At 34.1% G+C, this 26,374-nt stretch overlaps 1 protein-coding gene across 5 annotated transcripts in view; it reads right to left on the bottom strand.

Moving 5' to 3' along the window:
- Window positions 1–223: 223 nt before the first annotated feature.
- The window catches only part of RALGPS2 (Ral GEF with PH domain and SH3 binding motif 2), a 312,954-nt gene continuing 286,803 nt past the window's right edge, over window positions 224–26,374 (bottom strand). For 4 of the 5 annotated variants that reach the window (XM_032631376.1, XM_032631382.1, XM_032631369.1 and 1 more), the window contains 7 exons: window positions 23,788–23,842; window positions 21,030–21,107; window positions 19,321–19,426; window positions 18,668–18,760; window positions 11,309–11,414; window positions 8,630–8,721; window positions 224–5,945 (listed from right to left, as the gene is read on the bottom strand). In XM_032631376.1, coding sequence (XP_032487267.1) covers window positions 5,916–5,945; window positions 8,630–8,721; window positions 11,309–11,414; window positions 18,668–18,760; window positions 19,321–19,426; window positions 21,030–21,107; window positions 23,788–23,842 — 560 coding nt within the window. In that variant the 3' untranslated portion in view covers window positions 224–5,915. The remainder of the gene's footprint in view (window positions 5,946–8,629; window positions 8,722–11,308; window positions 11,415–18,667; window positions 18,761–19,320; window positions 19,427–21,029; window positions 21,108–23,787; window positions 23,843–26,374) is intronic. The other variant, XM_032631401.1, reaches the window with a different exon arrangement.

Genomic DNA, 26,374 nt, shown 5'->3' with positions numbered 1-26,374 from the left:
CCCTTGACCTCTTTTCCCCAAGGCCCCATCTGTCAGCATGCCAGGGTACATCCTTGTTCTGGGATAAAGAAGAGCAACTGAAGTTTACCCAGATAGAAGCTTCCCCGTACCAACAAAATCCTTGTCAACTATTTTAGAAAGAGGAAAAAAATCAACTTAGAGCATTTATTTAAAAGTTAATGATAAAAATGTAAATATGGAAACAAACTATCCCCACACAATCTATATTTTTAAGTAATTTATTCCAATAGAAATATTTCAGAAAACTGTACTTAAATTCATTTTAAGTTAGATTATGCAAACACACTGAAGATCTCACACTCACATCTGCATATTAAACAGAAACAAAAAGTGAGAGAGGAACCAAGCTGCACGTCACTCCAGGAGGTCATAGTGCAAATGAGTACTTCATCTTTGTACCTCAAGTTAACCGGGATGAAGGAGAATAAAAATGGCTTGTGTTTTCCTGTATATTATCATCATTGGATATTCATCCCCACAGATGCTTTTATCTCCTTTAGATTACACTGTGAACGAGTTCCCCACCCCCTCCCCACACATAACATACTTCAGTCGGCTGTAAAACAATGGATTTGTCAATAATCAAGGTATAGAAACTCTTCTGAGAGTCTGGTGACTTATTATCAGCTACTCTGTCAGACCTAGTAAGTCAATAATTACTGGACTATATCTGTGAATAGTTCTAATAAGTGGTATCTTCATGGGAAAATTAATATTTGTTACCTCATATCTAAAGCACAGCTAAGTACGAAATTTTCTACTTGTCTGTTTTGAAAAAAAGTTCAATCCCCAAACATTCTAATTATGTATTCCTTTAATCCCATCACCACTTTGCAGTCCAAATGACTAGAATCAAACTTTAATTTCTACTAACAACCCCTAAGGACGAGTTAACCCTTCATTTGGCTTTAAACACTAAATTTACTTGCCTATTCTAGAACATACTAGCCCTTTAAAAAATGTGAAAATAGCATCTTGACTCAGTTGAACAAGAGTAGCTCCAGATCTTGCAATAATCTCGGAGAAGCAAAATGTTTCCAAGCTTTGCTTTTACTGAGAATTGGCTTACTCTCTTAACTTCTCTTTATATTTTGGAGCTGTTTTCACTTTCCTGACATAGTATTTTCAAGTAAACAATAACTGGTAGGTTAAGTGACTGCTTGTTTGGTCTGAGTCTTATTTAAATATAAGAATGCACTGAACTAAATCTCACTTCTGGGAAAAGGAACTCTCATTTCGGGATTTCAGTAGCTTTAATAAAACCCAAACAGATCTTTCTGGCTGTACTGTATTCTTTTAAGGATTTTCTGAAAGGACATAATTAAATCTATGTTCAAAACAACAATTTCAACAACACAAAATAAAAATAAACTCAGCTGGATGGATGCTCTTCAAAGTTGTTCTCAGGAGTGCTCATCTAAAGGCTGATTTGGTGGGTTTAATTTTAATCTTCTACCCTGGAAGGAGAGGAGCAGGGACGGAGCTTGTCTAAAAAGACTCAAAGCCAAGGTGGAATGCAACAATTACCTAGAGTGATCTGCACACATTTTCTTAGACCTGCTGTGAGAAAGAGTAAGCTGGTGGAGAGAGGGATAGCACACACTCCTGAAATAAGAGGAGTAACAGGGCAAGTGATTATTGTCATACTCGATGCCCTAAAGTTGGTCTCCAAATTGATAAGGCACTGACCAAATCTTCCCCACACTACATACTTGAGATACCAGTGTAATGAAATTGCTTTCCAAAAGCTTAAAAGTTTGCATGCACAGATGTCTTTCATTGGAATCCTCTAACAAGAGAAAAGTAATTACTTTAGACACAAGCCATTTTTAAGGAAGCAAAACCAGAAATACTTAAATCATTTTGAAAAGGTTGACTTCATACAGAAAATAATTATCTCCAATGTGATTAAATAACAATGTTTGTTAGAAAAAAACAGAATACTACTCTGGCTGTAAAACTATAAATTTACTATGTTTGAAAGAAATATAAAAGAAGAGAGAGAGAGAGAGAGAGAGAGAGAGAGAGAGAGAGAGAGAGAAAATAAAAGCAAACCCTAAAAGATCACTGAAGAAGTCAGACAAACCTCACCACTTGCTTTGTATCACCTATTCATGCAACAGCTGTACTATTGTTCCACGGGGACACAGTAAAAATTCATCTTCATTTTCAAAAAGGGATCCAATTATTTCAAAAGCCTTTGAAGCAGAGAATTTTTTAAAATTGAAGATTATCTTCTGTTAAGCAATGCTGGTACCCCTTGTTTGCAGAAGAAGATAATATGGTGGTTTAAAAACTGGTTGTAAAGGAATGTGCCTCAAAAAAACAGGAAGGAAATCAATAGTGGATATATTCTTCTAAAAAGTTAATGGATTCAATCTACTATTATTGTCGATTTCTAATTAATATGATGTCCTATAGTTTTGTCTTCAGTAGTAAAGGCATATATAACTTACAGATTTAACCTTAAAAAAGAAAAAAGAAAAAAGAAAAAAAGACTTCCCTTCAAATCATTTGGCCAGGTAAATTCTAGTAATCCTAAGAGAGCAATAGGCCAGGCTGCTCTTGGAGGGCCCTGGTTTCAACTAATATATAAGGTGTATACACTAGAGACCGTAAACATTTTTTCCTTCTATAACAGTGCACCTTGGGCTCCTTTATAAATCTTCTAGAAGAGGAATAAAGCCACTTACAGAAACTTTGCAGCTACAAACACCCTAGTTCTTGACATACAAAAAGACACAATACCAAGACAGTCCGTACAGAAAGTAGTGCAATAGTCATATGGCATTTTCCACACAGGAAAACATTTGTCATTGAAGTACATGCCTGGGGAGTAAAAAATACTCAAACTCAAATTGTTTGGATCCCTTTTTGCAATGTTTACACAAATAATATCTACACAGTGAAGAAAATGTAATAGGAAGGTGTGTTTGATTGGTTCTTTTAATTCTTACAGTTTGGAGGTACGGTAAAAATAAAGCCTCTGAAAAAAATAAGCAGAACTCAAACAAAGAGGGAGCATGAGACCAAAAACAGTGCTCTTCGAGGTCAGCAGTTATTTTTATAGTTGTATTTTAAAAACTGTTATGTTACTTCTGCATGAAAAATAAGCTTCCATGTTCAAACAAACTGTTAAATAAGATGTGCCTCAAACTGTATTTTGGGTGGTATTATACTATTACACCAGGCTGGATAATATACCAATCATTATGTTTATCAAAAAGTAGCTTAAATTATAATGGAATTTCCAATGAGGTCTTCTTGACTTGGAGAGAAACAAATGAGCTTAATATTGGTGGAAATTTCAAGCTTTTGAGTCGCTACTTTACAAATTTATTAAGGGTAGGCCTTACAAGAGGAGAAAAATTTCACCTTCCCACTAATACACTGCCTAAATATTTAATATATTTTGGTAACATTTATTTTTCCTTGAATTATTATTAGGTCTCATTTGGTGAATTACAGATAAAAAATTCACCTACACTATTTTAATTCACTTCCTTCACTGATCTTTGCTTCAAATGCTAAATTCACCTTAAAAAGCAATGAGCAATCTTTGGAATGGACAAATTTGAAGACAAAAATAATGGTGACGCCCGCTGCGCGGTTCAGTTTCAGTCAGTCAGAGGCCACAAATCTATATAGGGACTTAGTCACCAAACCTGAACACTGTTCTCACGCTGCACAAGCAGCCTCATGTTTAGCGCTGAAAATATCAAACACATCTTCCAGTGGAGCTCTCTCTTTGGCAAAACTGTGGGCTGTCAGGCTCTGACTTCCAGGTGCATATCTCCACAGAAACTTATCTACTTTAGCTTATTTATGACAAACAGAAAACATAATAAAAAATCCACAGGGTTTTCATCCACAGTGTTTTTTAAGAAGCACATACACTGTTAAAAACACTTATTCCTGAAGAGAAATAAACAAGAAAATTAAAACAAAAGTCAGATGTGCAAGGTCTACAGAGTAATACTGCTATGCTGATTATGCAGAGGGCCTCTTCTCAGCGCCCAGTGTGGGCTATGCTGGGAGATAAAATCACTAGCACAGGGCACATTTTGCCCTCTTCCAGCTCATGTCACTTTTCACAAAACCAGAAGTAATGGTATTTCTAACTGTGCTATATGAGAAAGATATTTGAATTCTTAATATCCTTTCCAAACAGAACACTAAATTTAAAAACTAAGCACTCAGGGAAAGCTCTTCTACTTTCCAATGGAGAGATTTTTTTAGCTAATTATTCTAATAAGCAATATTTTCTATTTAAGTTTCATGGATTCAAGGATGAAATACTTATGATTAAAAAAAAGCATAAAATTCTCCAAGAATACAATCTGAAAAATTTTATGTGAGGCCCAAAGTAATAGAAGTCTATTAGAAGTTACCAGTCAAAAAGCACTTCTTACTCTGGGCCACAGCCAAAATCCATGATGCCTCATGAGTTTGTAACATCCAACACACAGCCTTTGTTCAAGTGGCAGTTTTTTGTTAAAACTCTAAGGCATTTCACCTTCAAACTTTTTTTTGTAACTTAACATTTATTTCAAAAGTTAAATGCATTATTGCATTAAAGAGCTCTCACAAAACTGCTTGATCAACTACTGACAAAATATGGTTTCATCGTAAGGACCTATAGTAAGTTTTGAGAAAAATGTTTGTAATAAAGGAAGGTTAAGTAGGAAGGAAAGTTTTGATACTTAAAATTCCCAGCATCTCAGTCTTTTACCTTTTTCCCTTTGAAAATTATTTTGTATGCCTTATAATAAAATACATACATGCATACGTACATACGTCGACTCTCTTTTAAACAAATGCGATCCTGAATCTCATAGTGATCAAAAATAATGAAAATGAATAACAAAAAAAATACCTGGCATTGTGCACATGAAACACTGTAAAGGAAACTATCCTGATAAAATATCAATACATCACCCTTGATGATAAAAATCACCTGTGAGTGATAGAAGGGCTAATCCAATTCACTTGAAAAATGTAGTTATTGTAAAATCTTCTTAGAAAAGTTTAGGTAGGGATTACAGTTCTCTACTAAGCAGATCTGTGGTCCAACAATGAACTCATATAGAAGGCCAAGCTTTAAACCCACCTAAAAACAACCATGTTTTCTGGAGCCCACTTGAAAAAAGTGTCTGGCATATAAACACTCAGCCTTTATACCTCCTGCAGGAAATAATGTACCCCAAACAGTACTAAATTTCAGAAGTTTAGTGTTTTTAAAAATCTCCCCTCATCCAAAACAACCCCCCCCCCAAATCCCAAACAAACTCCAACAACTCACATTATTAACATTTCTAATTCCTATACTCTTGTTGTGAAAAAGCGAGTGAGGCTGCAGACTAATGGAAGCTCAAGCAAACCTTTCCGCTAGGCTGCCGGTAGAGCCCTACTAAGCTGGAGTAGCTTTACACCTCACTTTAAACCCAGCTCCTAATGTAACCCATAAGAAATATGTTTTTCTTTTTAAAGTGTATCTAAAAAAAGGCGATTCTCCCCTCCAAAATTAGTACAAAGTTAAAAGAAATGCAAATTAGCTACGATCTATTCCAAGCACAGCACCGCCAGAAGATTCACACACACTATTTGGTGTTTCATGTTGGTTTTCCTTTCATTCTTTTAAGGCAGTGGTTTCCACAGGTCAGTTCAGAGATAAGAAGCATGGTCCATGGCAGTTTGTTTTGCAACTCCGATTTGTTCTCTGGGAATATCTCACTTCATTCCCTGAAATTAGTGCTTTTTTGGTTCAGAACTCCAGAGGCTGAGATGGAACCTCTGGGCTCTTCCTGGCACAGGATTGGTTTATAGCTGGCGCTCTTTCATCAGGTCCTTGCTTTCACTTAAGATAACAGTTCACCTTGTTTTTTATCAGGCTTTTACTCAAAAGTCATCAAGTTTGTAGGAACCTAAAAAATATAAGCATTACAAACTGATAGTATTTAAAAGGTGTTTTTCAAAGTACTATTTCTTATATTTCCTTGTCATTCTAAGTAAGCCCAAATATTAAAATCTTTCTGGCCTAAATATCTTTTTAAAAAAGGAATTTGATAGAAGGTACTGTAATTGTTTATGAATAATGAATAAAATACACTAGAACATTTTTGAGAGGAAGTCACTGAGATGAGTTAATACTTTTTCCAATAAATTGAAATCCGGGTGGGAAAAAGGGCAGAGACAGTATCTTTCTTGTCTAACACAGGGGAGCTCAGGAGATGTTTGCTGAGTGAATAAATGAATGAGGAAAGAGTAAGTATGGCCCTAGTAGTGTGAGATTCCACACAAAGTGCTTGTCATCATTTATTTTTTCATTATATGTATTACAATGAATTCCTACATGCAAATTTTAAAATCCAGCAAAATAATTTTATAACAAACATTACTAAGAATTTCTTTGTGAAATCATCATGAAAATGAGTATAAAAGAATAAAACTCATTGCTAGATAAATGAGTATAAAAGAATAAAACTCATTGCTAGTTTCATTGCTGAAACTTTGTGACTCTGAAAAATCTATAGGTTATATAACAGTTTGCTGCTTATAGACTGGATCAAATTTAATTTGATTTAAGTCTGAAATTCAACAATAATTCTTAGAAATATGAATATATTTTGTTTTTAAAAATTAATGAACCCTCTAGTCAAGGACTAAAGAGGGCTTCACCATGCTAAAAAAAAAATGCTCTTAACTTTTACTACCAGTTTTCCAAAGTTGTGCTGGTAGAGAAATTCATGCATCAGTGGTCATTTCTCTGTCCTTTAAAAGAGCTTAACAGTTCCCACACTTTAGCAACCTTTTCCTGAAAACCTGGGATACTAAAAAAAAAAAAAGATTAATCTCTTACGTGTGTCAGCTTCTGAATGAAAAATTATTTGACAATACAATCATAACTGAACTATAAATACAACAGTACAAATCCAAGAGTGCTTAAATTAAAGTATAAATTCTCAGGTCTGGTTCCAAGAAAACCAATATTTTAATAAAGTAACATTTTCATTTCCTCCTAAGTTGCCTGACTATGGTTTAAGGTGTTGTACCTGAGTTAGAGTCTTCTACTAAAAGTTTTCAAATTTCACAGCTTCTATTTATAAATTTGCTACTTCTCTGATTCTTCCAAGTATAGAAACAAACAAATTAAAAACCCATTTATACACATCTGGTTGACTTGTTCAGTAGCAAAGTCCACTAATATAATAAAAAGAAATTGAACCTCTATGCTGGTACGCATACCCTGTCTAGATTAATCTTGAAACTTGAGATTGAAAAGAAATGATACAGTACTTTAAGCTACATTTAAAGAAAATGTACAGCATGGAGCTGAATCCTGAAAAGCTTGGTTTAGGCAAAAGAAGGTCTGTTTCCTTCATTCTGTCCCGGACACTAACTTGACAGGGGCAAGAAAGTAATTTTTGCTCTATGGTATTTTATGTCCTCAAGGGACATTGTTAAGAATGGTACCAAATATTGCTATTAGTCTTTCATATATTTTTGAAATAAAAATTGTAAGAGAACAAGGCCCATTCCAACAATATTTAAGAAGAATGAATCTACAGGATGAAGACAGAGTTTGTGTCATCTCAGGCCCACGATTTTTTACTTGTTTGACCCTGTGTAGGTCATTTAGGATTTCCGAGCCTTAGTTTCTTCCTTTATCAAAAAAGGGATAATAACTTGGGTCCTGATAGCACACAGTGGAAAATACGTTTATAAGCTTTATAAACTTGTATAATGTATTATATTATTAAAAATTAGCTATTGATAACACTTACCATATACTTCTGTATTTCAGTACCTTAAGACAATAAAATTTTCAAATATATTCAACTGAAAATTGGCCTAAAAAAGTCTATGTTTATTTATGTCTGCCCTACCAATTCATGGTTCAACTTTAAATCTGCAACCGGGTTTGGGGAAAACACCACTATGGATTCATTCCCCTTTGTAGGTGAAAGCCTTTGAGTTAGACCATCTTTGCTTCAGTAAAAATAAAAACAAACAAAAAGCCCACATAGTTTTGGGTTTCACTGCAAGCACAGGAACCCGCATAAAATTGTCAATAGAACAAATAAAGACAAATCAGAATAATTTTTGTTAAGGTGCCATCACATTTTTACCTCTCTAAAGTCTCCTTGCCTCCCACTACATTCTCCCAACAAGGGCTACAGTTCCCTGTTTTGAACACCTGAAGCTTGTTCCATCTTCAGGGTCTTTGTGCACTTACTGTTCCCTCCACCAGAATTTTGTTCCCCCTTATCTTCACATGGCCCTTCCTTCCTGTCATACATGTCATTGTCATCTCCTTAGGGAGATCTTTGCTGTTCACTCTTATTTATTTAAAGTCTGTCTCTACTCCCATCACTCCATATCATGTAATTCTATTTTGTTCATACGGTTTTTACTACTTGAAATTTTGTTATTTGTTCGCTTGTTTATTACCCATCTCCTCTCTAAAATGTGGACTTCATGTCTTGCTGACTGTGGTCAACAAGAAGTAGAATATGAACAGTTTCCCTACTTCACTCCAAAAATTTGGAACTCTTTTAATTATATTCGCAATTTATGGACTATTTTGAGGGTTAAGAGAGATGCTTACCTGTTGTTTGTTACTTTGGCAGGCTGCACTCAAGTGCTTAAACCACAGCATTGCATTCATCCTATTGCCAGCTTGAAATTTGTATGAATTTCCTAAAATTATTAAAAACAAAGGGAAACAATAAAAATTGATGACAGTTCTCCGTTTAAGAATTCTATTTCTCTAACACCTGATTTTCCAATACAAATAAAACGAAGAGTTCTCTGTGCTACATTCACGTGCTATCATTTATGAAGAAAGTCACTGTTTTGCTGTTTATGAATTGGAAGAGAAGTATTTTGCCTCCTTAAATGCTCTTTAAAGTATATTTAAATAAAATAATTGTTTGGGGCTTCCCTGGTGGCGCAGTGGTTAAGAATCCGCCTGCCAATGCAGGAGACACGGGTTCGATCCCTGGTCCGGGAAGATCCCACATGCTGCGGAGCAACTAAGCCCATGTGCCGCAACTACTGAGCCTGCACTCTAGAGCCCACGAGCCACAACTACTGAAGCCCGTGTGCCTAGAGCCTGTGCTCCGCAGCAAGAGAAGCCTCCGCAATGAGAAGCCCGTGCACCGCAACGAAGAGTAGCCCCCGCTCACCGCAACTAGAGAAAGCCCGCACGCAGCGAAGACCCAACGCAGCCAAAAAAAAAAAAAAAAAAAAAATGTTTGGCTTCTCTAGATTTGTATGAGTGGATGAGAGTGCAGGATATCACTTCTCAGCACTATTTAGATGATCTAAATATTAGTAGATGCTACTAGTGAATTTTTATAGGCCAGAATGCTTTAACATGTTTAACACTTAAATATTAGCTATTTAATGTGATTAAGGATTAATCAGCTAACATCAATATAACCTATGCTTTTAGTTTTTAGTTAACATTTGTCAAAATTATTAGAGAAATTTCTAGGTCTAGTGAGGGCTTATGTGAAAAATCTGAGAAGGCAACTTTTTCTCTTTCAGAAAATTAGAAATTCATTTGTTTCCTGTGTGTTGTATGTATTTAGACCTTATGTTGACTCTAATTCAAAACTGACACATAATAAGGATATTTTATATGTTTATATGTATTAAGGTAATAAACTGAGAAAAGAAGAAAGGACTCATGTAGTATAGGTGCCCTAAGTTGAGCTTAATTCCCCTTTTTCACTGACCTGAGTTCTTTTTACCTCCCAATTCTTACTGAGTGCTACTCTTTCCTTTATAACTGAATTCAATGGCTCAAGAGCCTCATCTATATGCAGGCGTTATACAGCTCTTCTTTGAGATTTTCTCAAAGACTTTTTTTCACTTTCAGAGGCAACAGCTTTCTTCACCAAATGTTTAATTACTAAAATAACACTTTTTTGCTTGTTAAACACAGATGCAAACATTAGATCAACCTAAATAGCAGAGGTATCTGATCAGCTGGCCACAGCGGCCATTTACCTACTCTCCCCTCCCTGAAAAAGACCATCAGTACAGACTTCATAAAAACCTCGTACTCTGAAATGGTTCTGTCAAACACACTAAGGAACTGATGGAAGACAAATAATCTGTTAACTGAACCCCATGAAAATGATCTTTTATAAATAATGAAGGCCTTTGGGATTGGCAGGGTGGAGGCTGGGGCTTTGAATTCAGAATGTTGAGTAGGAGCTTCTTACTCTGTAAGTCAACCTATTTCATCTCAAAACATAACATTTTGCTATTATTTTTTTCTGCACTAACTTTTTCTGCATGTTTTCTTAAATTTTTACTTAAAGTACCACAATATCCTAAAAGCAGAATATCTGTGGATATGCATTCTAAATAAACAGAAGTCAGAGTATAATTTTACAGTCAGTAAAAGGTAATATAACTTCATTTTAGTAGGAGTGAGCTGCTGAAGTGGAAGATTCTGGGCAGATATGAAAGAATTTTCTTTCTGGCTTCCTTTGTGGTGCTTATCAACAGCTGGCAGATGTTACGAAGGAAGAGCTGCAACCACATGAGGATCTGTTCTGATGACCACTGAGGTCTCCACAACAGGCACAGGCAGGGTGAGAAGGTATGATCTGATTCTACTACACAGCCCACCCTCCAACCTCTCTCATCCACTTTTAAAGTTTAAAGTTTTAAAGTTTTTAAAACTCCTGTGGTCAATAGCCAACACTTTCACTCATAAATGTCTCCATACATTGTAAGCTAAGTATTATAATTAAAATTATACTTATTTGGAAAGTGGTTTGAGTCAAATTACCAATTAATTTAATTAAAAGTAATGGAATAAAAATCATTTAAAGGAAAACTTCTGCCACATTCAGAGCTTAAGAATAACAATTGATCTCAGAATATAAACGAAGAGGTACTGAATATTGTAAATCTGAGATTTTAAAGTTAACAGTGGTCTATAGATTCTCGAATTCCCTCCTTCCTTTTCTGGTTATTAGCTCTCTAGGGATTATTTGGGTTTTTAATTTCAAGCTTATGCCCATGTAGCAAAGAAAATAAGCTTATTTAATAAGCTTATTAAATAAGCAATTAATAGATATTGATATCTAAAAATATTGCTATCATTAGTATACATTACATTATGTGACACAAATATTTCCCAAGAGATTGAACTACACAAACAATGCCCCTAGTCGTGTATTCCAGTTAAACTATTGATAAATTTTGGCTTACCGAAAGTTGTGTACATGCAATACCTTAAGCCCTAGTTATTTTAATGATTCACCTTTCTCAGAGTCAGTCAGCAAGAAGAGATCTGGATGTTCCGGGTCATCAGCCATCATCACCATCCATCCTACTACAGACACGTTCTTATTTGATGTTGATTTGAACTGAGAGATAAAAAAAATAATTAATGGAAACAAAATTTATGGCTTATTCTATGTAAAAATTAACTGTTAGAGAGCATATTTTCAGTTTTTCCTAGAGAGAGACGAGATTTCATGCTGGTCAGGTCTGCTCCTGGTCTCTTACTACTAAATTCCATGTAAGCATGCCCTCTTCAGATAGTCTCTTATACTTTCCAGATCTTTCCCAGCTTCAACTCTTCATCAAAAGTTAACTGTCCTAGCGTCCACTCCCAAAGACCATGGTCTGTTAGTAGATCTGGTAAATTTATCTGTATTGTTTTTTTTTGTTGTTACTGTGCTACACCTCACCCCTTCGTTACAAAGGAAACACACTTCCATTTTAATAGGTGTTACCTCCACACACACACCCTTTACTGAATATAACTGACATATAATATTGTATAAGTTTAAGGTGTACCAATGTAATAGGGGTGTTATCTTAAACCTGACAACCTGATGATTTAATGAATCAGCACCACCATCACAATTCTTAATAATATATTCTTGCCTGTATTTCTCAGAAAGAAGGTATTCTTAGCATGCTTGTTACCTGTCTAGTTATTCTTTTTTTTTTATAAAGTTACACTTTAGTAATGGAAAAAAAAGGGCTGTTATAAAAGCAAGAAATTTAAGTTAATCCTACTCATGAACATAAATGAAAAAATGTTAAATAAAATATTGGCAAACTGAATCTAGCAGTGTATAAAAAAGCCGGTACATGATGGCCAAACTGGATTTATCCCAGGAATATGAGGGTGATTCAATGTTAGAAATCAATGACTGCAACTAAGTTCGCTTTATTTCATGAAAGCAAGCTTAGTTCAACTTTAGATAAATTATTAAAATAAATCACCATATTAACATTAAAAGAAAAAAGTATGATCAACTCAGTTGATGTAAAATAAAACCATTTGCTAAAATATAATGCATATCTGTGTGACTTGGAATGGAACAGAATTTCCTAATTCAATAAGGAGTACCTACCAAACAAACAACAACAAACCCCCCACAAAACCCGAACAAAACAAAGCAGGAAAGAAAAAAACAAAACAAAACAAAACCCAAACCAAAACCCTGCAACGCATGCTCAAGGGTAAAATGCTAAAAACACTTCAAAATCAGTTTTAAGACAAGGATGCCCACCATTGCTACTTCCATCCAACACTGAATTGGAAGACCTAGTCAGCACACTAAGATAACAGGAAAGAAATAAAAGGTATAAGGGTAAGGAAGAAATAAAACTGCCATTACTCACAGATGATATTATCTACACAGAAAATCCACCAAGTTAATAAGAAAGATCAGCAAGGATGCTTGGAAAAGAACAATATAAAAGTCAACTGCGGGCTTCCCTGGTGGTGCAGTGGTTGAGAGTCTGCCTGCCGATGCAGGGGACACGGGTTCGTGCCCCGGTCCGGGAAGATCCCACATGCCGCGGAGCGGTTGGGCCCGTGAGCCGTGGCCGCTGAGCCTGCGCGTCCGGAGCCTGTGCTCCGCAACGGGAGAGGACGCAACAGTGAGAGGCCCGCGTACCGCCAAAAAAAAAAAAAAGAAAAGTCAACTGCAATTTTATACACTAGAATTATAAAAGTCACTTATAGGAAAGGTACCTAGTAATATATGTAACAAAAGACATACAGGAAAGTATAACAGTTAAAAGACTTTCAAGAAGACCTAAATCAACAGAGAAAAACCATGAGATGAAGAAAAAGGTTCAATGTTGTAAAGATGCCAATTCTCCCTAAATTGGTCTACAGATTCAGTGTCATTTCAATAAAAATTCCAGTAGGGTTTTATGTGGAATTTGAGAAGCTGATTCTAAAACTTACATGTAAGAGCAAAGGATCAGAAATAGCCAAGACACTCCAGAAGAATTAGGCTGGACTTGCCTTGCCTACACAAGACTTATAAATCTACAGTAACTGAGACCATGAGCTACTGGGACAAGGACAGACTGACAGGGCGATGGAAGTCTAGAAAGCAATCTGTGCACATAGATGCAAACTCAAACGATAAGAGTGGGCTCTGCAGATCAGTGAAGGAAGAATGGACTGTTCAATAGATGGTGCCAGGAAAATTTCTCATCCGTGCAGAAAAATCAAAATGAATGCCTATTTCATAACACATTTCACACACACACCCCTCTGACTCCAGGTGGATCAATGGTTTTAAAGCAAATTGCAAAACTTTAAATCTATTAGTAGAAATTATAGGAGAATATCTTGATGATCTCCGGTTAGAGAAGTATTTTATTTTAAAAACATGACTCAGAAACTGTTAAGTATAAATTGTATTACTTTAAAATTAAGAACTATTCACTAAAAACATCACAAAGAGAGTTAAAAAAAAACAAATCAAACAAATTGGAAGAAGATATTAGTAACACATAACTGCTAATAGATTAGTATCCAGAGTATATAAGGAACCTTTACCAATTAGTAAGAAAACACACTATCCAATAAGCAAAAGATTTATCCAGGCATTTTAGAAAAGAAACATGAATGACCAACAACATGAAAGAAACTTCAAACTCATTAATAATCTGGAGTGTGTACATTAAAATCACAAGGTACCATTTCATATTTACTAGGTTAGCCAAAATTAAAAAGCCTGACAACAAGTATGGTGAGGGTGTGGAACAATGAAAAACCTCATCATGCTGTTGGTGAGTAAGTAAATCAATTTGGCATTTTCTTGTAAAGTTGAACGTTTGCCTTCCTTGGTATGTAATCTAGAGAACATATGCACAAAAATATTCATAGTAGCTTTGTTAGATACAGCAATAACCTGGAAAGCATCCAAATATCCATCAGTAGAATGATGAATAAATTATGGCAGATTCATAAAGTGGAAGACTATTCAAGTATGAAAAGGAATAAAGGACAGCTATATGCATCAACAGTGATGAATCTCATCAACAATATATTAAGCAAAAAAGGGAGTGCTTAAAACTATATATGCGAATCCATTCAGGTACAGTTCAAAAATGAGACAATGTGTTAAGGAAACACATATAGTAAAATCCTGAACAAAAACAAGGCAGTGATGAACATGAAATTTAGGACAGTGATAGGCTGTGGGTGAGGCTGATAAGGAAGGAAGAGGATGCTATCTGGGAAGTCTTGGACGGCTCTGGTAATGCTCTGTCTTCTTATGCTGCATGGAGTTATAGAGGTGTTCATTTTATTTATTATTCTTTAAAATGTTCATGTATACTATATATCCTTGCATGTATATGTTTCACAATTTTAAAGAAATGGGGAAAAGAAGGAACACATCACATTATTTGTAACAACATGGGTACTACAAAAATGAAAGCCAAAGGGATTAGGAAGTTTTAATACTGTGAAGAATCAAATTGGCAATACTACAGAACAGCTGATTTCACAGCTAATAATTTATGCCAAAGCAGATAGCACGATTTTCTAATATTCTTTTCCTAGCCCCCAAAACATCTGCATCAATTGCTTCTTTTTTCAATTAAAAAAAAAAAAGTAATTCAAACAGTATAAGCCCCTTTACATAGAGTACAAATGTCCTCAACCACCAGCTGAATCTCATCCCACTCCCCAGAACTCATCATCCTTTGGGGTGTAGCCATCTGGACCTTTCTCTATGCATTACACCAAAGACTGACTTTCCTGTTGTTGTTGGTTTTTATATACAAATGGGGGTATACTTACTCTGACTTGTGTTTTTTACCTATCAGTATTTCCTTAATAATAAGTATTTTCAGTGTTTGCAGATCTCTGATACTATAAATATTCCAGGAATATTCTTCTATAGATATCAGTGCACTTGTTCAAGGATTTCCATAGGACAGACTTTCAGTAAAGAATCGCTGGTTATTAAGTTAAATACTGACTAGAATTGTCCACCACAAAAACAATACCAATTTAAATTTCCACCAACTGTCTATGTTTCCCTACATCCTGGCTACCGTTATATTATCAATCATTAAAATTTCTGCCTAATGGCCAAAAAAAAGGGCATCTTCTTTAATCTGTGTTTTTGATACCTAGTGAGGTTCATCACCTTTTCATGTTTATTAACCATTTATATTTCACCTTCTTTATCTCCCTATTCCATTTTTCTACTGTTGTTTTATTCTTACTGAGCTGTGGAAGGTCTTTATATAGGTTATAGATTTCTTTTTCAGGTGTAGCCTTGGTTTTTAAAATTTAACTTATCAAACAGTATTTATTCAGTCATTACTATGCAGAGATAGGCTCAAACATATCTGCAAAAAATTTTTCATAATGAATACACTTCAATTAAAAATATTTTTACAGTGAATGTTTTCATCTTAAAACATTCAAAAATATAGACATAATAAAACCACAGTCCCCTTCCTTTCTTCCCAGTTATTCTCTCTTCCCAAGTCTGCTCTGCTCCTCACAGGCAAAAACATTCATACTTTAGAGAGCAATAAAACATAGACGTGTAGGCTTCCAGATTTCCTCCTCCTGCATGTATTAATATATATATATGAACAAGTATACTTTCATTAGTGACTCTTTTTCCTCCCCCAGCTTTTAATTTTGAAAAGGTTCAAACTACAGAGAAGTTGAAACAATGCTACAATGGTTACCCATATATCTACATTTTGCATTTGCTTGATCTCTTTGAACATTTAAATGTAAGCTGCACACATAACATTGGACTCTAAATATTTCAACATGTATCTCCTAAGAATATATTACTATATAACCACAATGTAACATATTCAAGAAATTTAACAGTCACAATCATATAAAGTCCATATTACAATTTCTTTGTCCTAATTATGAGCTTTATAGCTTAAAAGAACTTCCTCCAAGATTAAACCAAGGTACATACATTGCATTTAGCTGTCAAGACTCTTTAGTTTCTCTTAATCTAGAACAGTCCTTCTGTCCCCCTACCCTATTCCATCTGCCAAATTTTGGTCTTAAGAATCTAAGCCAGCTGTCTTATAGGAATATTCCACAATGTGAATTTAATTGTTTCTTCATGATTAAATTCAGGTTAAATTTTTGGCAAGAACACTACATAGATGGTGCTGTGTTTATATAAAAGATTTTAATCCCTTATCTATTGCTTATGTATAGCCAATATTTTCTTCCAATTTGTATTTTAACTGTTTGAAAATGATTAAAATTTTTTTTCCTTCATTGCTTTTAGTTCTGTGCCCTATCTTTTCTATCCTAAAATTGATACTAAACATAAACATGGACTTGTCTCTATACTCTATTTTGTTCTTATAATTTAATCTTAACAGTTTAAACTAGAAAAGATGAGGAATACAGTCCATTTCCTTGGCACTCAGTTGGGCTCCCTTCACAGCCCACTATGCTCTAATTTCTAAACATTTCATATGCATTATTTATCACTTCATATAATTAAAAGCCCAAACTAGCATGTTATTATTCTCTATATATAAGTACCAATGCCAAACACAAAAAGATATTTAACATATGTATTAGAGGACAAATTCAGTTATTTAATCAATTCTCTAATTTGGCTTCTTTCTAATTAAAGTTAGGAAAAAACAAAAAAATTTTACCTTATACATTTTACTTCTTTATAATAGTCAACTTCTTTATAAGTGAAATCCAGCCAAGTCTCTGGAAGTGGCTAAGTGAACAGTTAACTATATCTGAAGATGACAATTTAATTTAGCTATATCAACCCTTTTTTTTCCCCCTCCTTTGAGTACAGCAGTACTAACCAGAGGCAATTACTCTGTAAAACGTTCTAGTGAAACTAAACTGTAGCTTTGTCAGGTATTGTGGGCATTATAGTCAATTTGACTAGAATACAAAAAACAGTCCTTAACCTCAATGTGAGGACTATATCTAGATAATTCTAACATAATAGTGAGCAAAAAAGTCAGTGCTCAAGAATTTATATGATTCCATTCAGGTACAATTAAAGAATAACACAATGTACTGTTTAAGGAAACATATATGGTAAACTCTAAAGAAAAGCAAGACAATGATTAACATGAAATTCAGGACAGTGACAAGGCATGGGTACGGCTGATAAGGAAAGGTAGGTGATGCTATCATATGGCACTTCCCACATTCATTTAAACCAAAAATGTATTCTTCTCTATCCCTGGTGTGATTAAAGGGCTAAAACTGTGAGAATAAAGAAAAGCTTCTCTAACGATAATGTCTGAAGTTGAACTTGTAACTGGCCTCATCCAACCAAACTTCAAACTAGGGATTATTCTTACTAAAAGGAACAAAACAAAACAAAACAACAACAAAACAAACAAAAAAACACTGAATCCCAGTAAATTTAGTCAAAGTGTTCGGTGAAGTAATACCTGATATTAAAATGTATACAAGTAATGTGTGTGTGTTATAGTTTTTAAGAGCCATTGTTAGAATAAAAAAACACAAAGTGATAAATGCCCTCCCCCGCCGCCCCCCCACCGCCTCCAAAAAAAAAAAGGTCTTCTCTGAATTATGCAGTATCACTGGGTAATGTATAAGTAGTAAAAGAACTTAATTTTTTTTTTCAGTGGCTTACCTTTCCTCAGTATGGTAAACCACTTAATTCCCCCCCCACCCCCAAAATACACAATTTAGAAATAAAATTCCTCTCCAGGACACTGGTGTTAACGCAACATGGAAAATGGAAACTTAGTTTTCCATTTTCAAATATTGTATCACTGGCATAGAAAAAATAGCATGCAAAAAAAAAAGATTTATAGGAAGATTCTACATCTGGAGAAAAGAGCATTTCAAAGCTTCTTTTAAACACAAGAAGGTGATCATAGTAACCTTAGTAACTATTATTCCTCTTCACTGCTGGGAAAATCACTCAAACAGAGACTGAGGTGGAAAGAACCAGAGATGCTGGTCCGAATTTTTCATATTTTACAAATTAGGAAACGAGACTCCAAGGCGATAGTTTTCAACCATTTTCTGACCCAAAAAACCCAGGTATGAGAGGGCTTGGAAGTGAAGATAGATACTTGTAGTGTGCAGTTTTGACATTTGCAATGGAAAAATAGCATTCAAAAATGAAACTACAAAATATGGAAGTTGTTCCAAGACCTTCCTTGGAATGGTCTTACTAAGCAAAAATAATTCCATTATAATATTCCAACAAGGAAAGTGTAAGAACTTCTGGGTTAGAATGTGGGAAAAAACCCAAACCCTTGCATTGCATTAGACCTACTTTCTTTACAACCATGAAGAGGCTGTGAAAGTATGCTAACAACTTGGAACAGGAATACTTACATGTTTTCTTTCTGTAGCCTTTAGAGATTTGGCAGCATAGTAGAAAAGTTGTGTCCCACACAAAGCTGCCCAATATTTCGTCCAAGATGCTACCTGGAGAGGACAGACACATGAATATACTACGCAAATGCTACTGGCTTCTCAGTCACTCTGCTTTCTCAGTGCCAAAGATCTTTAGCTCCACTTCACTTCCACCACCTTAGCTTCGAGTTTCATCACTTCTGAAATCTTTATCTCAAATATTCTTATCACGTCCACTCAATACATTCTACTTAGGACTGACCAAACAAAATTGGTTGAATTCTAATTTTTAGGGTTGTCACTCTGTTTTCTATTTCTTCTAAACTTACTACTTAAAATACTTCTTAACGGGATATATTTTCAAGGTTCTCTAAGGAACTATATTAGGGAGCAAAGAGAAGTACAGGAGCATCTTGATTTAAACACCCAAAATTATGATTTAACCAAAATCTATATGGCAGGTATAATAACACTTTAAATTAAATAACATTGTGAGGCAAAGGTGTATCTTAAATTATTTCAAGTGTATTATATATCTGAAATATAGTTTATTTCAACTGTCTTCATATTTTTTAGGGTCCTATTCATTTGCTTAATTTTAGAACGTGTATTAAAATATATTAAATTCTTACTGTAGGCTTTTTGCCTTCTTTTAACAAAGTTTTTCTCCTGAGAACACCTTGAATAGTAACAGCTCCTGGATATAAATGTACTGCCAAATCTTCTGATTCTGCAGAACTATAATAATGAAATGAAGAAAAGAACATATAAGCGCTTTAGTGATTATCAAGTAGGTACTTAAATAAAATGTAATTACTCTTAATTTTAAAACTGTTACTTTATTCAGAATAAGAAGACACTGACAATTATAAAGGCTTACTGATCTGAAATTTGTAAGCTGTCACAAAATTAACAGGAAGTTACTGAAGTCAGCAGATGGTTAAAAAACACATTTTACTGCACATTTGAACAAGTATAATTTAGAAAGAATACAGAGATTCACCCTAGTGAAGATTAAATTAGGGATTTAAGACTTTTCTTCTTAACATGCCACACTGCAGCACTGCTGAAACCTTTTTTTCCCCAGTAGAAACTTAAGTCCTAGTGGGAAAGATGAGGATTCTATTTGTTAAAAGTATTTAAGCATATAAAACTCAAAATAAATATAGCAGAATCAAAAGGAAAAAAGCAAAAGAAAACCCATGCTTAATTCTAAAATAGGTGAAAGAAGTAATGAAGGCGATTAACAACATATTTAAAAAACCAACTTTCTGCAATAAAATTTAATGACATTTTCATGTCAGCAATGCATCTAAGTGATTATAGCTTAACAGCTCTCCAAGAAAGGAATAACTCCAAACTCAAGATTTCTTTTTCTTGTATCTTAAGAAAACCGTCACAAAATAATAATCAAACATCTAAATATCTCTCCCCAACTCATTTAAGGTCCAACAATTAAAATAAGAACAATTCCTATATAAGTCAATTAAAACATAACACACTGATTAAAAAAAAAAAAAATCTGTCATTCCTCCGGTCATTTGACATGAGCTGCAGAATTGCTACAACAGTGAAGAAACCTTAAGTTTGCAAGTTTATCCCTTTTTTATTACTTAGGTGTCTTCAAAGTGACTTAAAAACTTAGAAACCACTAGAAATTTCATGCTGGAGCTATTTATATTCAAGGAGGTATATATTCAAGGAGATTAGACACCATTAAATTGACATAAAATTAACTTTAAAGTCTGCTATTTTGTTGTATTATGAGAATTGGTGGATTATCCATTACTGTTAACCTCTAGCCCCCAATCAATCTACCATACTTATTTTCTTCTGCAGCTAATGTAGTGCAGAAAGAGACCAGGTTTAACAAGATGAACAACTGAATGAACATGAGTTTAAACACAGAAATATTATTTAATAAAAAAGACCTGTCTAAATTCAGGACCTGAAGTTAACCTGAAAAATTCTTAAAAAAGATAAATTGAATGTAGTAAATTCTTCGATTGCAGCCTTGAATAACAAGTGGATTTTTGTACCGCTTATCCAATAATCAGCAACATTAGAAAGACCTGTGCAGTTAAAAAGCGACAGATTTGGAATTATTTAAAAATGTTGACATAAAGATGCAAGTTCTAGCAATTAGCTCTGGGATCAGAAAGAATAGTTCAAATTTATCTCTAGATTAAATCTTGGAAAGAAAGTTTTCATGGGCATTTTGTTTAGTTTTTAAACCAATTAGTTGAGAAAGAACAGAAATAATGTGAGACCACACCCATGTAAGCCAATCACCAACACCAGAGGGGAGTTCTGTGACCCCCTGAATGCAGGGGAATTGTACCTGCTGGCCTTCACGTGGCTTCGATAGCCATTTCGTGCCACTCTTGTCACCGGGCCGAGAGAATGGTATAATCTGTTCCTGTTGGATTCCATTATAAATTGTATATATTACTTTTACTCACACAATCATCATCAATAACCTAGAATAGCATAATAATTTCTTTGTGTAATACAGCTTTCTAAATCCTACAAAAGGATAGTATGTGATTGCTCCTCTTTCTTTTTTTAAAGCATACAGCATAAATTTCAAATTATTTTTTTCTTCTACTATTGACTATAAATACTTAAAGGTGTTTATTAGTTTGAACCATATGTTTATATACATTCACTTTCACAAATTTGCTAAAATAATTAAAGAGGTATTTATAACCAAACACTATCAAAGCCTGAAAAATACTTAAAATATCCTTTTGTTCATATTCCAGTTCTTGGATTCCACTTTAAATATGATACCTGGATTTATATAACAATAAATTTTTATTGTATGCCCCTATAAAGACAGCTAAAAGCAATGTGACCTATAAACTTAAAAGTAATGTGGCTTAGGGCTTCCCTGGTGGCACAGTGGTTGAGAGTCCGCCTGCTGATGTAGGGGACACGGGTTCGTGCCCTGGTCCGGGAGGATCCCACATGCCACGGAGCGGCTAGGACCGTGAGCCATGGCCGTTGAGCCTGCGCGTCCGGAGCCTGTGCTCCGCAACGGGAGAGGCCACAACAGTGAGAGGCCCGCGTACCGCAAAAAAAAAAAAAGTAATGTGGCTTAAACACCTTATTTTCCTTTCTTTTATATAAAATCCAAGAAAACTACCAAAAGAGATGAACTGAGTAATAAATAAGGCAGTCTTCTATTTCCACATCAATTAAAATGAATACATGATAAAGCCAATAAATGATAAAAATGGTATGAGTTAATATTCATCCAAAATGGCATGTGATACTTAACAAAGGAAATAAACACACACACACACACACACACACACACACACACACACACGTAGAAACACTGTTACTTCTTTGCCTAGGAAAAGCCAAAAGTAGCACTGTTGATAAATGATATTTAAAACAGAAAGTATTATTTTAGCAACTTAGGGGGCAACATATTTGATGTCTATTTTCGAAGTTCACTATCCACAGGTAGCATTTTAAATCCTAGTTCTTTATTCACTTTTTAATATTTCATGTCTGAGTCTTGCTGGGCAGCATTAATTTGCTCTCAAAATGTCTCAAGAGCCACTAATTTAAACTTGGCACAAGTACAGTACATGCTTTTGGCTGCAAATATCTGCAAAGCAAAACTTCTGTCAAAAGAAAAATACTGTTTTGAGATGTGAAGGTTAATACTGTTAAATACCATCTTCATAAGTAACCTGCTGGGATAAGAACAGATTATTTAACACAACACCATTCTGGTTACTCGCTCATAACTCATGCGATTTGAGGAACAATTCTATTCATCAATGTTTCTTACCTAAATACAGTACACTCTGAAATCAACATCTGATGATATTATGTTCTTATTAGAGGGAAAGAACTAACAAGACAATTTGTACAGACAGCAAGCCAGAGGCAACTCTTGTGTTTTTCCTGTTTCAGGCAAACCCAAATAAAGAGATTGAAAGAAAAAGTTGAAAGAGAAATAATATGTAAAAACAAATTGTTAAAAATCCCCCAAAACAAAGAGAACAAAACTTAGGAACACTGACAATTAGAGTAGAAAGGTTCAAAAGTAGTTTGAAATATTAGATTTGCAAGTAAAATCTTAATCACATAATGGTGAGAAATCTTATTAAGTTTCAAGAACAAGGATCTAATTTTCCAGTTACATCATGAAATTAACCAATTCAAGTATGTATAGTTCAATTTCAAATATATAGTTAGTATAATTGTTTTCTATTAAAAAGTGACTGACAGGAAGTTAGGTAACTGAATATATTCAACTTCATCAATTTTAACATGACATTCAAAATTCAATCTAATCTTGTTGCTTAGAAACTTAGATTGCTTAGTTTATATACAAAAGGGAGCAATTATTTTGCTCATGGGTTGATTCAAGTATCTTAATATGACAATGGCAGAATGGAAACGGTCAAAGACAGTAAAATTCTAATGGATATTTTTTAAATAACAATTATTTACACTGTTTGACTACATTTTTAGAAAAATCTTATTTTGGAAGATCAATATGGCGTATTTGCCACAAGCAGATGACAGATCTTACAGCTTAAAGCATCAAGGAAGAGAAAACAGAACGTGACTTACATTATTTCAGTACAAATCTGTGTGCTTTGTGCAAACTTTGAATTAATGACAATTTAAATTCAAACTTTTAGCTGCTTTACTTACAGTATAATTTAAAATTTACTAAGTCATTTTGCTCTTGACAAATTAACTGAGAATGAATGAAGTTGACCACTCCACTAAATGCCTTAAAATTACTTAAATGAACCATAATTTAAGGAAATAATTTTTTTGTACACATATGTAGGTAAGCTGTGATTGGTTATTATTAAGTTACATTTAAAATGTACTAAAATTCAAATATATGTGTCAAGCCTCCAAATAAACATGTCTTTACTAGATAACACTAAATTCCAGGCTTAAATATTAACTTTTTTTTTTTTTTTTTTGCCACCAGCAGGAAGCCTAAAATAGTCCCTTGGAGATATGTGATAAATATTATGTCTTTAAATTCACATTATCATATACTTTAAGACAGACAAAATAAACTCAAAATAGTTTAAATGGGCAATTTTTCTTACCTTTCAAAAGCAGGCCATGAAGTCTCTTCACTTAGTTCAGAGCCATCACTGCTACCTAAAATCAAAAGTTATCTTATTTTTTAAACATCGTAATTAGGGTTTGGATGTTGTCTTTTAAAAATAAATACTCTAACGGTGCTTATAAAATGACAGTCACATTATTTGTGGGTGAACATCCACATATCAATTCTTCATTCTAATATCATGTGCTTGATTTATTTTGCAATATATTAGAATAGATTTTACAAGACTACCCAAAATAACAAAATAGCATAAAACATTTTTGCATGTATAGTTACGGCTTAAATTCATTAGTAAACACTTTTCCTACCACCAGAGAATGTACATAAGCACAAAATTTTTCCTTATTAGGTTTGCCATAATTTAAGACCAATATAATTATGCATTTCTTATAGGTTCATGGTATACTACTTCCCTTTGTGCTTTTTTTTAAAACCCATTACTACCCTAAGGATAAAAAAGCTTAATGACGTTCAATTTTTGCCTTTGGGGGCAAGGCAGAAGAGGATAGAATCCTTAAATTCAGGGAAAAAAAAAAAAAAGGTGCCATAACAATGTAAAAGTTTCTCTTAAGAGACCCAGAATATCAGTTAAAATAGAAAGTTTTAAATTAGCTTAATCTGAGGGGAAAGAATTTGGAGAGTCCAAAACAGCTTAGGTTGATTTAAAAGTTATTTTAAAGATAATACTGGCTCTCAATAAAATCAATAATTAATATGTCCCTTATGTATCAAGTTGAATCGTCTATCAGACTTTCACAACCAGGGTTCTGTGAGAGGCTCAAACTTGACTACTATAGGGAACCCATTATATGTGATGGAATAACACCTCTTCCATGCATTTAGAATGGCATGAGTATATGTCCCATTCTTTGAAGAACTGAGTAACAGTCACTGAAGTAATTTTCTGGTTGTGTGGTTCAGATAAGAAACGGAAGTAATCTGCTGTTGGCAGTGGGGTCTTGTAGGTTATCTTTTGATGTAGAATTATGTGATAAAGACTGAAAATTTAAGCATAGTTAGTATGACTTATTTGTAGAAAATAAAAGTTTCTTCCAGAAGCATGAAGTTCAGAGTGGATACACCTCCTTTAGCTGGGCAAGACTACTTTAGGTTACCTAGGACATACGCACCATGTTAAAAAACGTTAGAGGCCATAGTCCCAAGCACTGGTTAATTTCTCCAGAGTACTTTCTCAAAGCCTCCAAGGGATATATTAATATTGTATGTAAAAGTTACAGCTGAGGAAAAAACCTTTTTGTGATTATGAATTGCGTGTGTGTATTAACAACTACCATCTATGGTTATAGACTTTCTTTTCAGAATGTTTTAAAGCAAACACCCTGGAAGGTAATGCCTATGTCTAATGTTTTTAATTTATAAACAAAGATGTAACAATCTCTACTGTTTATCTCCTTAGCCTTGGAATAATTAAACAATAAATACAAAGGCAAAAATTGAATTAGCCTCTTCTTGTTCTAAAGGACAGGTCTCTAAACTAAGACACTAACTGTAATGGAATGAAATAACTAGATAACTATCTTGTGGTAACAAAAAGAACATCTATGGAAAGTAAAAGCCACAAATAGAGAATAATAATCATTATAATACTTACGATAAGTATTACAGAAAAGCCAAATATTCTGTACTGAATTGAGAGCTGTAATTTTTAAAATTACTATTTTTGGCTTAAAGTGACAGGCTAAATTCCATAAGTGTAACACATTTTTAATTGGAAAAAGGTTCTTCCTCTCTTTTTTGCAAAATTATTCTGTGTATCATTTTTTCAGATTGAGGTTGATATTTACATATAGGCAATTCACAGTATTAACAGAGGCGTATTTCAAGAGGCCAACTTGTCTTCTGTTTTGTAAATTTTGTCATCATTTAATCATTTGTATTTATAAAAAGGGGAATATTGGAATAAAACTGCTGAATGGAGCATTCCAGCTCCAAAGCAATTTCACTTTCAGGGTCTGAAACTCTCAAGCGTTAAAGGAAGTCAACATGTTCAAGAAAATGAACTCCTACATTTCTATTGACTGTTCATCAATATTGAAATGATCATATTAATTATAATAGGCTTAGCCTTTGAGAAACCTGGCAATTAATCACAGAAGACGACATTTTCCTCCGTTATTGCTTTTTAAAAATAAAAATAACACTGTATGGAGATTTCCTAACTGCAAACATCCAAAGAAATAATGCTCATCTAGAAGGTTCAGAAAATAAATAAAAGTTTAGGAAGTAAAACCAAACAAATTCCTCTCTTAATCTCACATCCTTTTCCAGTCCCAATTTTCTGCTCCCACTCCATAATAGCTATCCCTATTTTCTTACCTCTCATTCTCCAATCTCCAAGCTTTGCCCATACTACTCTATAAAGCAAATCTTGTCAAGGTCACCAAGTGACTTTTTTTTGTTTCTTTTACATCTTTATTGGAGCATAATTGCTTTACAATGTAGTGTTAGTTTCTGCTGTATAACAAAGAGAATCAGCTATATGTATACATATAACCCAATATCCCCTCCCTCTTGCGTCTTCCTCCCACCCTCCCTATCCCACC

This window comes from Phocoena sinus, chromosome 1, assembly GCF_008692025.1.
Source record: "Phocoena sinus isolate mPhoSin1 chromosome 1, mPhoSin1.pri, whole genome shotgun sequence".
NCBI lineage: Eukaryota > Metazoa > Chordata > Mammalia > Artiodactyla > Phocoenidae > Phocoena > Phocoena sinus.
This window is presented reverse-complemented; position numbering and strand designations above follow the sequence as displayed.